This window comes from Mustela putorius, unplaced genomic scaffold, assembly GCF_011764305.1.
Source record: "Mustela putorius furo isolate JIRA1106 unplaced genomic scaffold, ASM1176430v1.1 tig00000242_pilon_pilon_pilon, whole genome shotgun sequence".
Taxonomy (NCBI): domain Eukaryota; kingdom Metazoa; phylum Chordata; class Mammalia; order Carnivora; family Mustelidae; genus Mustela; species Mustela putorius.
The window spans coordinates 6,012,435-6,027,890 of record NW_025421325.1 but is presented as its reverse complement, the minus strand read 5'-3'; the positions used below and the strand labels follow the sequence as shown (position 1 = coordinate 6,027,890).

General features: G+C 47.9%; 1 protein-coding gene across 2 annotated transcripts in view; it reads left to right on the top strand.

Moving 5' to 3' along the window:
• The first annotated feature begins 1,514 nt into the window (after window positions 1–1,514).
• Window positions 1,515–15,456, top strand: part of FHDC1 (FH2 domain containing 1) — a 39,771-nt gene continuing 25,829 nt past the window's right edge. Inside the window, exons 1-2 of one of the 2 annotated variants that reach the window (XM_004758081.3) lie at window positions 1,515–1,612; window positions 7,542–8,182. In XM_004758081.3, coding sequence (XP_004758138.1) covers window positions 7,679–8,182 — 504 coding nt within the window. In that variant the 5' untranslated portion in view covers window positions 1,515–1,612; window positions 7,542–7,678. Of the gene's footprint in view, window positions 1,613–2,321; window positions 3,105–7,541; window positions 8,183–15,456 lie in introns of those variants that run through there. The other variant, XM_004758082.3, reaches the window with a different exon arrangement.

The window sequence follows — 15,456 nt, the reverse complement described above, 5'->3', positions numbered from 1 at the left end:
ATAAAAAAGACTCCGTTGACGATGGGTCACTGAATTTGACTCTTCAAAGAAGTGGCTCATTTGAAAGTGCATACTTAGTACAGTGTGGGGGGGGGCCGGTTTGGGGAGGTGGGAGCTGCTGAAGAGAGGGAAGTGTGCAGTGGGTGCAGACCCTTCATCTGGCCAACCCTCCAGAAAAGAAAAGGAAAGGATACCATTCTGCTCCTCACTTGTGAAATTCTTCATTCAACTTTTGCCTTTGCAATCCATAATCCTTTGGGATTAATATTAACTTCCTGAGCATGGATATCTTTCTCTTTTATTACATTTCCCACTCCTTGAGGTTTTCTCTGGTCTTGGCTGGATCTACTCCTCCCGTATAATGTAAGCTTGGTCCAAGGCTAGTAAATGGGCTGGCATTAATTTTGTTTATTGCTTTTGTTATTTGCTTTGTTTTTGCTCTAATAGTTTCACTTTTTTCCATCCACATGGAGAAGGAGTTGTGGGAGTGCAGGGGTTGAAGACCTGGGGAGGAGAGACAGAAGTCATCCGGCACCAGAGACTGGAAAACTGTGGTCTGTTATCTGTTAACCAAGTCAAAGGTAAGGATGACTTCATCCCCACCCAGGGCGCCTCTCCACCCCTGCAGCTGATTTCCGACCGGCTGGTTTGCCGAGGAAAGGTTTTCTTTGACTGTGTTTCTCACTGCCTGGTTTCACAAATTATTTGGGGCGGGGGGGGGGCGGGGGGGGGATGCGATTAAACTGTTCCCCCGTTTCTTCCTGTTAGTCTCTGGACAGCCTCCGTTCATGCTGTCTGACTTGCAGTGGATTTTTTTCTTTGCTTTGCTTAAATATAATTGAAAGATCCCTGCTACCATCATCACCGAGGAGAGTTTAAAAAAAAAAAAAAAGTAAGAAACCTACAGGTGGCAGGACCCAGAGAAGAGGTGACTTTGGGCAGCTCCCGCTCAGCTGGGATTTGGCTTTAAGAGCTGGTACATTCCCCCGCTACAAAGCCTGCCTAGTACTCCAGGGAGAAACCAGCGTGGGGCAGAGGGTAGCCTGGCGCGCGCGCCTATGTGTGTGCGTGTGCGCGCGCGCCGAGGGTGTGCGTGCAGGAGTGTGCGTGTGCGCAGGGGAGGGTGGCGGGGAGGTTGCGGCAGAGGCAGCTTGGGGGAAAGCACTTGCAGGTTCGGAAGCGGCTTGGCGCCTCCCCTCGCTGGTTACACGAGGATACCTGGCTCTTCTTCACACTCGTACTTCGCTGTTTCCCGCCACCCCTACTTCCCTCGGGCGCCTTCGGGTGCGGGAGCAGCGTGCCCGCTGGCGTCTTCCAAGCTCCTGGGGCCCCGGATAGGTGAAGGCAAGCGCCGCGGCGCCGACGCCGGCGCTGGAGGGTGGGAGGAGGGAAGGGGCCGAGCAGGAAAGGGCGTGCTGCCCTTTGCGGCTGGCTGTGGGAGCGGGCTCGTCTGCAGCATTGTTACCTGGGGCAGCGGCTGAGCCCCGCCCCGCGTCGCCCTGCCCCCTCGCCGTCCCGAGCCGCCTTCTCAGGCTGCAGAGACCCGGCAGAGGCGTTGGCACTGGGAGCCTGCGGTGGGGATCCAGGAGCGCGCGGGGAGCGCGGGCCGCGGGTGAGTGGGAGCCGGGTGGCCGAGGCCGGGGCGACCGCCGCTCGGGGGGAACCGGGAGCTGGACACTCCCCGGCTCCAAAGGGCCAAGGGCAGGGATCAGCTTGGACCCCGGGCTGCGGCGCCAAGTCTCGGCTGCTTTCGAGTCTCCACGGGAAGGGCTGGGGAGGTTTGCGCGCTCCCTCCGCACCCACTCGGGTGACTTTGGTGCCTGCACTACCCAGACTGCAGAGGACAGCGATAGGTCTCCTGAGGCCAAGACGCGCGGCTCTGGACCCGCGTCCGGAGAACGAGCTAGGGCACGGGCCGCCTCGGGGCTGGACCAGGGTCGGCTAATGGAGCTTTAGCTGCTAAGATATTTGGATAAACCGCGCCGCCACTTGATCCCCGCCCGGTCCAAGAGCGCGCCACTGGCCAGCGGGGAGCCAGGACTTGCCGCTCCCGTGGGTGCGGGGTTGGCGAGGACCGCGTCGGGTGATGCGGACCGAGGACAGGGCGGCTCTTGCCCCTGCAAACTCGTCCTGGCCGTGCGAAGTTCAGATTGGAAGTTTCGCCGTCACATTGTCGAAGTTTGGGGAGGAAGCGGGTGGGCTGGTGGATGAGCTCCAGCAGCCACGGTGCCCCCAGCTCCGGGACTCCGGGCTCTCGGGTTTTATCCTCCGACCAAACACCAGGAGTCTCCCCTCTACTTTTTTTTTTTTTTTTTTTTTTTCCTTTTTGCCGGCTCTCCCTGGCTCCCATCTGCTGGCCCGCAGTGCGGCCGCGAGGCTTTCTCCTCCGCGCCCGGGATCCAGATCCCGGACGTGGGGGAGGTGTCGCCGCGAACGTTCAAGGATCCGGCAGATCCCAAGTCCGCGAACCAGGAGATCCCCTCTTTGGCTTCCAAGCACTGAGATAACCTTCCCTTGTTAGCCTCCGCAGCCCACCCGGCTTCTGGAGCTCCGTGCGGCCGCGGGTCCGAGGGGCGGGTAACCAAGGAACCGCACTGGGCTGGTGGGGGGGGGGCGGACCCTAAGCCTGGGTCCTCCGGGCAAGGGGGCGGGGCGGGCAACCCCCCACCTCCCCCCTCCGACACGCCCAGACCCGCCCGCCTTAGGGGCCCGGGGAGGGGCGAGCGCCTGCTGCGGCAGCTCGGCTCCGTTGCGCTCCAGGACCGCGGGGTGCTCGGCGCTCGCGGGAGACGGAGGGTCCAGTCCTTACCCGGCGTTTGCCCTTTCGGCCCCGCCTGTTCCCGCACGGCCCGCGGCGGCCTCTCCGTGGAGCGCGCCCTCGTCCCGCCGCGGCAGCCGCCGCCGAGCCTGCGCGGCCGTGTGGGCGTCTATCTCGGCGGCGCACGGGCGCCCGCTCCCCCACCGCCTCTCCTGCCGCGGCGCAGATAAGGACGCGGCTGGGGGCTCGCGCGCGGCCGCCGGACCTCCCACTCGCCTCGCTCTTGGGGACCCGCGCGGACGCTGCGCCCCCGAGCCTTCTGTGCGGCCCATCCGGGGCCGTTTGGGTGAGTGGCTGGGGCGGGACCCAGGACCCGGGGCTTGGGGGCGGAAGGACGCGGCGGATCGCCGGACAGTGCTGTGACCTAGGAAAACTACTTGGCGTCCAGACTTCTTGAAAGCAATCGTGTCCCCCGGTACCCCCACGCCGAATTTCTTCAGGACCTTGGAGTCAGTTTTCAAACATCTGTTTGCACAGAAATTGCCCTCAGTGTTCGGCCTTCTGTGACCCCCTCAACTGACCCACAGCTGTCTTCCTGGAATGAGTGGCCGGCGCTTCCTTCCCTCTCTTTAGAGCATCCTCTGGCGCTCGTGCGCTCCCCCCACCTTGGTTTGGGGACCTTGATAGAAACAAAATGCACGTTCAGAAACCAGCGTTCTCTCTCTACTCTCCGGGTGTTGCGCTCGGGGGCATCCGTGAAGTGTTTATGTTATGCTGCGGCTTAAATACGCTGACTGGAAGCAGTCTGGGGTTCTCTCGCCGCGTGCAGTGCCAAGGAGGAGGGTTGGATGCTGCCGGCTCTGGTTCGACTGTGTGATTGACATTCTGGGTTTAACGATCAAGAAAGGTTTTGAAAGATAGGCGGTCGGGGAGGGGCTTTCCCCGGGGGAATTAGTGGAGGGCAAAAATTCCGTATTTCAGAATCGCCTGTACCCTCGCCTCCCTCCTTTGTCCGCTGTCTGCTTTCCAAACCGGGCTTGTTCTGCCCCCGTTTGTCGTCGGGAGGGTGTGGGCCAGGCCTTCCTGCCCCCACCTCATCTGTGACACAAGTCAGAAATGAAGGGGAAAGGTTTTCTGGAGGGTTTTCCTTGGCCTTCACTTTTGATTTTTGTTGACCTAGAGGGTGAGCGGGCAGCTGAGCCGTCAGGCCCCACTAACCGTCTTTCAGGAAAACCTGAGCTCTGAACGGACTTACAGGAGGAGCTTGCTTTCCTCCTAAATGTACTGAGAAAGGAAACGTACGTATTCTCTTATCTTCCCTGCCACTCACTCTCTTCATGTTTCTAACACCATGAGCAAAGCGGTGCTGGCTGTTGGGCGAGAGGTCCTCTTTGAATTCCCTTAGGAACATTTGCATTCTAAGACTTATTTTGGCCAATCAGCTAAAGACTAGAGACATGGCCCCAGCATGTGAATTAAAAATTTACATAGTTCAGTGATGCTCTGTTGAGCTAAAACCTCTCTAGAGGGTTGGTCTCTCAGACACACCCCTGATGGCTCCTGTTTAGCACTGCGGGCTTGAAGAGTTCTCATCTTCAGAGCCTTACCGTGACAGCTCTGTTTTACTCAGGGCTGAACATTTGTCAGCCTTAGCAGCTGTCCTCCCTGCTGCTGAGGTCCCCAACCTGTAGGTGGGATGTTAAATACAAACCTGTCTCTGGCTGCCCTGGCAAGGTGGATGGGACCCTTGACATTTTCCAGACAGAGCCAAGATTAATTCCATTGTTCCTACTGGCAGTTGGCAGCTGTGAGAAGCAGCAAACTTTTCAGGGCTACAGCATTACCTGTGGGCTAGCACACTTGGAGGGTATGCGTTTGCATCTTTGCTGGGAACTGTACCCTAGTAAAGGAAATGTTCTTTGTTTATCCTCCACTTCAATATGTTAGGAGACTGTGGAAAGGGTTAGAATGTCTGTCTGCACTCTCTTTTTCCTGTGCCTCTTTGACACTGGAAATCCTGCCCAAAGGAAAAGCCCTATCAAAGCCCTATTGAAGCCAGTAGTAAAAGCATTAGCATCTTAGCTAATCATTGCTGGAGAATTTATTCATTAGAAGCTGCTGGGGGCCTAGGACCCTTATTTGTTACCCTGGGAAAAAATGAGCCAGACAACATACCAGTAAAAGTGTTGTAAATTTCATTTTGTTCTTTGGACTTTTAAAAATAACATTCTTTCTCTAGATGGGGCTGTGGTTAGAATTATAGCCTTATAGCCAGTGCCTCACTAACACTTGTCACTTTTTACTTTGACAAGCCTTTATCTTGTACTTCTTGTGTGCAATGCGTGGTACTCAAAAAGACTGGCATCCTTTGGAGCTTTAGTTTCAGAAACTAGTGCTGGTTTGAGTGTAGAGCCTTTCTCACTCTCTCACACACACACTCCTTATTTGCTGTGTGAGTTTTAATGGCACATCTGTGGATAGACTTAACGCAGCACGGAGGGAGTCCCTGCTTTCTAGGATGGAGACTTTTTAAGGTTATCGCCATTCTTAACGGGAATAATCTGTAAACGAGTCAGCATATCTGCAGTTGGAGGTGAATTGGAGGATTAGCAACTCTTCAATACATGAGATGTTTTATGTACAGAAGTATTTTAAACTATGTAAGGGTAAACAGCCAAAATTACTTGTACAGTCTTGAAAAAAGAAGAGTTCAAATGTAACTATAAACTGTAATTGACAATGAGTCATTGCTTAAGGGGTGCCAGCTATGAAAACAGCCTAGTTATGCCCCTAATGGTAATTATGCAAACTCCTTTTAAAAGCCAGTTGCATCGCAAGTGAACTAGAAGTTAGCTTGGATAAATAATGTCGGTTTTACTTTCTAAAAAATTATGCAGCGGGGATGGCTACACAGCACTGCAGATGTACTTAGTGTCACTGATACACAATTATAAATGGTTAAAATGGTAAAAAAAAATCCAGTTAGCTGACAATACTGTCTCCTACACATGCATAGTTTTCAAAAGTTAAATTTTCATATTTCATAAAAACATTTGTGCTTGTTATTATTTATTTATTTATTTATTTGGCAGGGGGAGGGGCAGAGAGGGAATCTTAAGCAGGCTCCAACATGCCCAGCATGGAGCCCAACTTGGAGCCCAACTCGGGGGTCGATCTCACAATCCTGAGATCATGACCTGAGCCAAAATCAAGAATCAGATGCTAAGTGACTGAGCCAAGCAGGCACCCATGTTCTTATAATTTAGAGATAGCATAATATATAATCACTGAGTTTTGAAGAAGGACAAAGCTAGTAACATAGAAAGCAAAGAATAGGACTATTAAAGGTATTTTTCTAGCAGCCAGGAGTAACTTAACATTTTATCCATGAACCCAATACATATTTTAAAGAAAATACAGTACCTGTGAAAGTGAAGAGAAATCATATGTACATATGACACTGGTTATTGTTAATAGTATCTTGGTACATGTATTAGCTCATTTATTCTTATGCAAACCAATGGAACAATATATTTTTATATTATAGATAAGGATGCTAAGACATAGGTTCAACGGCCTCCCTCACCTCAAACTGCACATCTAAGAAGGAGCAGAACCGAGATCTGAGGAAAAAACGGTCTATTTCTAGAGTCTCTGCTCTTATTCCCAAGGCAGTCCTGCCTTTTATACATGGTTCTGTGTAAAGCATTTCATAATATTTGAATTAGTGCTATCAGACAGTTTACACATTTTCCATTAACCCGTCCTTAAGTCTGAAGAAATGTAGTTGTTTTGACCTCTGTTTTCACATCAGGTCCATAACAACTCAGTGCCAAAAACAAACATTTAAAGGCCAGTAAAAACACAAGCCAGAAATATAACTCAGTGACTGTGTGGCTCAGGTATAGATGTGTGGCCGGTATTAATGCGAGCAGCATATCTTTGTGTGTGTGTGTTTTCTCTGCTGAGAGTGTCACAGAAGAAGCCAAAGAGGTTGGTGTGAAGTTCTGGTTGTTTCTGCAGAGTGGCTTAACTAGAATCTAAAGTGATAGCCATTGGCAGCAATGAGAGAGGTCATGGAATGGATCCCAGCCTCCTAGTTTTACAAAGGACAGAACGGAAGTCTAGGGAGGTGAAGTGACTTGTCTAAAATGTAAGCAGTAAAGTTTGATTTGAGCTACAACATTTAATCTTCACACCTAGTGTTCTTTTCTCTGTTTGTGGTGAGCAGGAACATGGTGGCCCTGACTCTGGGGGAAAGAGTTTGGTTGCTATTTTATCATTTCCAGATGCCCTGCCCCATCTCTGCAAGGCAGAGGATACCCTTTGACCAAGTGACTGGTAGGGAACATGTCCACACAGGAGAAAAGCAGGGTCGTCCACAACTACCTAATGCTTCAGCCATTTGGGTAATTCCCCTAGGGCTTGGGTATCCATTGCCTAAGGAAGAGAAGCCAGTTAGTGAACAAGTAGTTTATTCATAAAGTGAGCGATGCTTGCAGAACCTATAGCAGGTTCTCAATAAATACGTGTTTTATTGATGAATGGAAGGTTTCCAGGTTGGGTTTGTTGCTGCTGCTTTGGCAGCATTTCCAGGCAGTAAAATTTTGTCTGGTTCACATTTAGAAAAGTATTAGTCCCTTTTTATGCTCTTTTGGATGTGTTGCCTCTCATGGATTGTAATACCCAGCCGCCGCAGGAAGACCGGCGCTGGGCTCTGAAGGGAACTAGCTGGCATTCAGATGTTTTCTTGTACCAATTTAAGGTTGTTTTATCTTTGTAGGTTTGGAAGATGACACACAACCCTGTTGCCTTTTTCTCTGGCAGCCGACCAGTGAGTGAAAAAGTATGACACAAGTTTAATGTTTGTGTCTGCTTCCCTAAGGCCAAGAAATTATCTCCTTAGAAGGCAACAGTACTATGCATGTTATGAATTGTGTCTCCTTGGTCAGCGATAAAGAAAATGGGACGATCACCACGGCAGCTGGCTTCATGATCCGGGAAACAGCACCGCCGAGGCCTCCTCCTCCTCCTCCTCCTCCCCCCCCTCCACCTCCATCATGTCCCTATTCAGGGGAGGGCTTTCCTCCCTCTCCTCCCCCTCCCCCACCACCTCCACTCCCCGGGGGGCCTCCACTCCCACCTCCCCCTCCAGGACTACCCCCATCTTCTCACCTGAATGGCTATAGCCACCTTGGGAAGAAAAGGCGGATGAGAAGCTTTTTTTGGAAGACCATTCCAGAGGAGCAAGTACGTGGCAAAACCAACATCTGGACTTTGGCTGCCAGGCAGCAGCATCACTACCAAATTGACACAAAGACCATCGAGGAGCTCTTTGGACAGCAAGAAGACACTACTACCAAGTCTTCCCTTTCTAGGAGAGGAGGAGCCTTAAATTCATCCTTCAGGGAGGCTAGGGAAGAGGTAAGAATGGATTGGGTTGGGGCGGGGGTTGGTATAATCCTGCACACACTGCATTGTTTTGTGTTTGGAAGGGTGTGTACATTTCTAAACTTGCTAAATCACTGAGAAATAAGATAATGCAAGTACATGTGCTCTGGAAATGATAGAAAAGGCCTTATATGATGAGCTTGAGCTGACTAGCAGGAAAGTGTAAGAAGCGTGCATGCCACATCCTCCCAGACATCCCGGTGGATTATGACCTCAGGCTGAGAACATGCTATGTGGGGCCATCGTTCTTTGGCCTCTCAGCACTGCCCTGTCTCCAGCACATCTGCTGCGGTTTCCCCTGGTGGAACAGTTCTGCCGAAGTCCACATTGTTAGTCTCTGTGGAAACAAAAACCCGAGTTCCTGAACTCCACAAACTGAGATTAACTGGAACTTTCTGAGACAGAATGCCCTTTGTTAAAGACACCCTTAACTAATATATGTCTTGAAGATTTTATCAGTATTTTTTCCTCTAATTTTCCTTCCCTAAGTGTTAGAAAGGAGCCTTCATTCCTCAGAGCTCTGGATTGAGCCGTGGCCATCGTGGAATAGAGATTTCCAGAGAGTTCGAAGCGTAAAGCTGGTTTTAGGTGGATTGCCTAAGAAACATTTCCAGTGAGCAGTAAATGCCTTACACTGAGAACAAAGTAAAGCTGGCAGGTTATAAGAAGTTCACCTCGAAAGCATGGCTTCAGGGCTGCCAATAACCATATATTCTGGAAACTGAGTCAAAACATGCATTTGAAAGTACTCTGTTTAGAAACAAAGTAAATTGAGAAACCTCTGCTTACTAGCAGCAGTACTAAGGAAAGAGATTGAGATGGAAAGGAAAGAATGTTGAACACCAAAAATGGAAAGTGCAGTGGAGGGGCCGGCAACAATGTATCATTTTTAAAATCTGTTCTACAGGAGCAGAGGCTATAGGTCAAAGATGGAGTGACTCGGGTAAGAGTGGGCAGGGCTCCAGGATGAAGTAGCACCCCTCTACATAATTGAATTCTCAAGCTGACGCTATTGACCTCTTTCCTCTGTCTGGCTCAGGAACAGGTTAACTTCTTTTCTCCCTGGGCTCACTTGGGGGGATTCACTTGAAATTGGTGATATAGTCCCCTATTGAGATAGCCAGGAGTCTACGAACTATAAAACGCAGAGAATGCTAGGATTAGAATTAAATGTGAACTGTGAAATAAATCTGAGAGGAAGTATTGAGGACAGCTCCTCATCCCCTTGCCCGCTGAACTCCAACCTTCCCTGTTCTTCCCTTTCTGCAGAGCCCTTTTATTTCTTAGTGGATCCTTTCAGTATTGGACGGAGCAAGAAGTCACTTCCTTAGTACCCTGGCCTTTGCCCCAGCTTCCAGCAGAGACTCCTTGCTGTACCGTAGGGCATTTCTCACCATTGTTTCCTAGCTCTCCTTACTGAATTTTAAGAATTTGGAAGGAAGGGGCGTCTGGGTGGCTCAGTGGGTTAAAGCCTCTGCCTTCGGCTCAGGTCATGATCTCAGGGTCCTGGGATCGAGCCCCACATTAGGCTCTCTGCTTGGCAGGAAGCCTCCTTCCTCTTCTCTCTCTGCCTGCCTCTCTGCCTACTTGTGATCTCTGTCTGTCAAATAAATAAATAAAATCTTAAAAAAAAAAAAAAAAAGAATTTGGAAGGAAAGAATGGATGGGTACAGCGGGAAATGGAGTGTACCTCTCAGGAAACCACCTGTAACAACCAGAAGGGGGTCTAGCTCACAATACTGCTGAGTGGGCAGCTACCAGGTTAGAATGCATGGCCTCCCTTATAAATTATTTTTATAATATAACATAATATATAATATAATATAATATATGATCTGATATGATGTAATATAAGTAAATTTATTTTGGAAAATGATAATTCCAGGGGCTGCTGGAACTCACAGCTTTAATTCATTTAAATTTAATTAATTTAATTTAATTTAATTCACAGCTTTAATTTAATTTTATCTGTTCTACAGATAAAAGCACTCAGGGAGGGAGGGAAGTAGCAGGGATAAAATACACATTACATTTACCATCTTAACTGCTTAAAAATGTGCTGTTCAGTGTCAGGAAGCTCATTGACATTGTGGTCCAACTGTCACCACCACGCCCCCACAGAACTCTTCCCATCTGGCAGAATTGCAGCTCTGTACCCGTTAAGTCCTGTCTCCTCATTCCCTCCTGAATTCAGCCCCACCAACCACCTTTCTGCTTTCTGTCTCTAAAAATTTAACCACTCTATGTGCCTTCTGTAAGTGGGATCATATAGTATTTGTTTCTTTGCAACTGGAACATTTCAGTTTGCATAATGTCATTAAGGTTCACCCGTGTAGTACGTGTCAGAATTTTAAGGCTGAGTGATATTCCTCTGTATATATACCACATTGTGTTGATCTTGTCATCCATTGATGGGTATGTGGGTCTCCACCTTTTGGCTATTGCGAATATGGTGCGATGAATATGGGTGTGTAACTGTTTTTTAACACTGGTAAGTCCTAATCTGAGAGAAGCTGCTAGAAGGAAAAATTAAACCACCATGACCGTGTGTCATAAGATAATCTAACTTTTCAACTCTTTAGAACTCAAGTAGGATGAGTAGTTTAGGTGGATGGATTTGAGTGTGTATTAGGCAATATCGCCACATAACAGAGGGTTATCTAGAATTATTTTTAATTTTTCATGCTATCCCCAACATGGTTAGAAGTATTATATATATAAAATATTTATAAATATGTTAATACTTATAAATAATTCATAAATAATTTTATATTGTATTTAATTTTAAAATATATATTAAAAATATAAATTAATAACTATATATGTGTATATATATATTTCGCAGTAAAAGAATACAGTACATGCTATTTTCTGCCCACATTAGACTTTCTCCTAAGGAAATTACAACTCAGCAGAGTGATAGTTTCACAAGGTCCAGAGATAAGTTTCCCAATTTACTCAGAAGGAGTAAATGGAATCTAGGGTTGAAAGTACTAGTTCCCACTCCCTGTCTGCGTGGAGTGGAAAATACCCTAACTAGCATAACTAGCACGTTTGGCAGAGGGACCCATCCTGAGCCTGGAAACACAGGCCATGATTTGGAGGTTCAAGCACCTCAGGGATCAGATAATGTCCCTTTGAAACATAATAACCTCCTGCAAAAATGGCCTGCCATTATGTGGTTGGCTTCTACTTGAAAGGGCTTATAAAGCATTACAAATAAGTTTCATTATATTCCAGACAAAGGAGTTGCTGGAAGATAAGGAAGAGCTGGGTTCAGGAATGGCTGAATTTAGGAAGAACAACACTCAAGAGAGTAAATTGGAACATTTAGTAATGGGGAGGGGAGGAAAGGTTATGAAATATTACTAACCTTGTGTTTTTGTTACCTAAAAATTAACCTGAGGAGGCTACAAATGTTAAAATAATAATTAAACTGTAATAAAATAATTAGAAATAACAAAACTATATTACTGGGGATAGTAATAACCCAATTCAGTTCAAACTCCACCTTCTTTGCCCGAGTTCACTGACCTCTTCCCTGAGATGTTTTCTGTCTGTCTGTCCCCACTGCTCCCAGCCCCTTCAGCATCGCTCACACTGGTCAGCTGGGTCTCATGTCTCCCACTGGAATCTACAGTGCTCTAAAGGAAGAAACAAGGTACCTGGGTGGCTCAGTCGGTTAAGCACCTGCCTTTGGCTCAGGTCATGATCCCAGGGTCCTTGGATTGAGTTCCACATCAAGCTCCCTGCTCGGTGGGGAGTCTGCTTCTCCCTCTACCCCTCCCCACTGCTTGTGCTCTCTTTCTCTCAAATAAAATTAAAAGAAAAAAAAAAAAGTGACAGTCTTAGCTAGTTGATATCCTCTGAAGAAAATTAAAGCTAGCTGAGCTGACAGAACTGAACCAAGGGACCAAAGGGAGTGTTGATCAGTATGTAGATCAATATGATCAAAAGCAGGATTGACAATACACAAGATGAACAAGGCCTGAGGATGTAGTATAAAACAAGGTAACTACAGCTGATAACACTGTGTTGGGTAATAGAAACTTGCTAAGAGAATAGAACTTAAATGTTCTCACTGAAAAGGAGGAACCAAAGATGACCGTGAGGTGGGGGGAGCGGGAGTCCTTTCGCCGTGTTTACATATATCAAATAAGCATGATGCACATCTTAAATATCTTACATTTTATTTGTTAATTATACCTCAATAAAAGTAAAATAAAAAAGGAAAAAACCCACAAATGTTGGAATACATGAGATCATTCTAGATGCTGGCTATAGTAATTTTATAATTAAAATTAATATTACCTTATGAGAAATAACTAAAAGTCCTTATTAGGAGAAAAAAGCGAGGAAGGGAGGAGGGAAGGAAGATTGCTTTTTCTAATTTTCTGAACAGTAATAACTTATTCTCCCACTCCAATCTATTCTTTCTCAACTTTTGTGATGGTTTCAGTATGTTCCAGGATTCTGGGACATGCTCAATCCAGAACTATAGAACTAGATGAGTATTTGAAATACATTTGAAAGGAGGGGGAAAAAAAAGAAGCTTCAACTAGGTTTTTATCCCCACCCCCACGGCCCCCCAGCCTCGATTCAGGCTGGAACATTTCCCATTTGGCAGCCAACCAAAATGAAAAAGAAAATGAAAACAAAACAAAACAAAAACATCAAAAACCAAAAGCTATGTCTATATAAGAGGATCCAGGAAGATTTTTTTAAATTTTGCTTTTCCAAAATTGACATAGCCTTGAAATAACCACTACTTAGTGGTACTTAGAAAGGGAAGCCCTCTTTGACCTTTTGAAAGAAACGTGGCTTAACCATTTCTTCTGAGGACATCATGCCCAGTGAAATAAACCAGTCGCAGGAGGACAAATACCATATGATTCCCCGGGTGTGAAGTTTCCCAGAACAGTCAGACTCATAGAGATGGAAAGCAGAAAGGTGGTTGGCAAGGGCTGAAGGCAGGAGGGGGCGTTAGGACTTAATGGGTACAGAGCTGCAGTGCTGTAAAATGGGAAGAGTTCTGCGGGGTTGTGGTGGTGATGGCTGGACCACAATGTCAGTGCTCTTCCTGACACTGACCACTTAAAAATGGTGCAGGAGGAGGGCTCCTGGCTGGCTCAGTTGGTAGAGTATGCCGCTCCTGATCTCGGGGTCGTGAGTTCGAGCCCCACATTGGGGTAGAGATTACTTAAAAAAAATAAAAGTGGTTAAGGTGATAAATGTTTCATTTTTTTCCTTTTTTTTAACCACAACTAAAATACAAAAGCTGCTACTTCCTTGAAAGACTATGGGAGGCAATTTGTGTAGGGGATTGCTTGTGGATGAATGTTCCGGAATCATAGAAGAAAAGAGGGGTGCTTAAAGGGTTGCGGTGGAACCAATCAGAGCCCTGCCCAAGTGCTGTAGTCTCAGTGTTTCAGAGGGAGACCTGACAGCCCTGGTCAGCCGGGCTGTGTGTGGGGACACTGGTTCTCCAGCAGGGCCACCTCCCATCCTAGTAGGAAGTCCTCAGAACCATGTGAATGGGGCACAGGACGTTGTATTTTGTTCCCTTGTTCTCCCAGGCTGGCATGACTCTTCGGTGGTCCTTGACGGGAAAGCCTGTGAGCTCTGTAGTACTCGGGCTGTCCCTGATGTGACAGGCCCTGATTTCAGTGGGGGTCCTGCCTCCCTGTCCTGCGGTGTCCAGAAAAGAAGATTCTGGTCGATTGGAACTGGTGGGCAGGGAGGGAGCTGTGTTAAGCCATTCTTGTTCCTGAGGCTGTCTGTTGTGGCCTGTGCCACCAGCACGTGCACAGTCCAGTGCTCTGGGGGATTCCAGAACACCACCCAGTCCCACACACAGAGGTTCCTGAATTGCCCAGCTTTGAGCTGGCAAGCATTTGGGGAGTAAGATAAGCTAATTTGCATGTGAGGTGACAATCTACTTTAAAAGACTTTAACAAACACTTTTATAACACTGCCTTAGAAGGATCCAGTGTGACAGCCTGTGAGGAAGAATGAGCTTGCACGCTAGGCAAGTCAGAGGATGCCAGGAGAGAGCAGGACTGCCCCTGGAATGCTATCAGTTTTCCTGCTGTTTGGATGAGGCTCTGGGCTCTCTTTGCCCTAGAAGGTGCTCAGTGATGGCCAGCCCAGGCTATTCCTTAGGAGTATTGCTGAATTCTCTTAAAATATTTTTTTATAAGATTTTATTTATTTGTCAGAGAGAGCGAACACAAGCAGGGGGAGCAGCAGAGGGAGAGGGAGAAGCAGGCTCCCGGCTCAGCAAGGAGCCCAGTGCAGATGCAGGACTGACCTGAGCAGAAGGCAGACGCTCGACTGACTGAGCTACCTAGGTGTCCCTCTGTTAAACTGTTGGCCAGTTTCTGAAGCTTTGCTTCAAGTGGTGGAGGTAGCCACTGCCCCAGGCTGTAGCTGCTACCCCGAATCAAGGGGCACTCGTGATGGCAGCTCCTGGAGGCTGTCTCAGCTGTGAGAATAGGATTTCTATCCATCATCTCCCACATACAGCTCTGGAGTTGCCAGGGGACTTGGCCAGGCCCTAGGGGTGGCTTTCTTTAGATCTGCCCCCATTCCTGGAGTGGGTACCACTCGGGGAGGTGGGGGGAAGCCTGGCCCCTTCTCTCTATTCCTAGCGATATTCAAACTCACAGGAACTAGAGTGAGAAGGAACCTGAGAGACCCAGACTAGCATTTCAGTCCTCGTGTTGCTTTGGGAAAGGGATAACGTGACATCTCTGCGGCTTGGTTTCCTTATCTGTCAAATAGGAGTAAAAAGAATAATTTCTCCATCCCTTTTCCAGGAGTAGGAGCTGTGAACCTAGGTTGGGGGCATGGAGTGTCGGGGTCAGGGGTGGGGCGTGGAGCTGGGGGCGGGGGAGGGTGCTGCCATCCAGGGTTAAATAGAGCAAGAGGTGGTGATTTAATGAGAGAAATAAGAAAGAAGTTTTTTCCTCATTCTGGGTAGAGGTGAGTGCCGAGGGAGTCCTGTGGGTACAAATACTACTATATCAGTATACGTGTTCTTATTTGTAGCTTTTTAATTGATGGATTATAATATACACTTGTTTTCTGTCGTACTAAATTTAGATTCCTCTGTTTTGTATGCGCTTTCCCCTTTAAAGGGTGTTATGTTTGACAGGTTTTATTCTCTGCCCCTCTTCTCCCCTCCTTTCACACTGAGCTTGAACTGCTGTCCTGGGTAGGTTTCCCATAAGGAGCCTGCCCTGTGC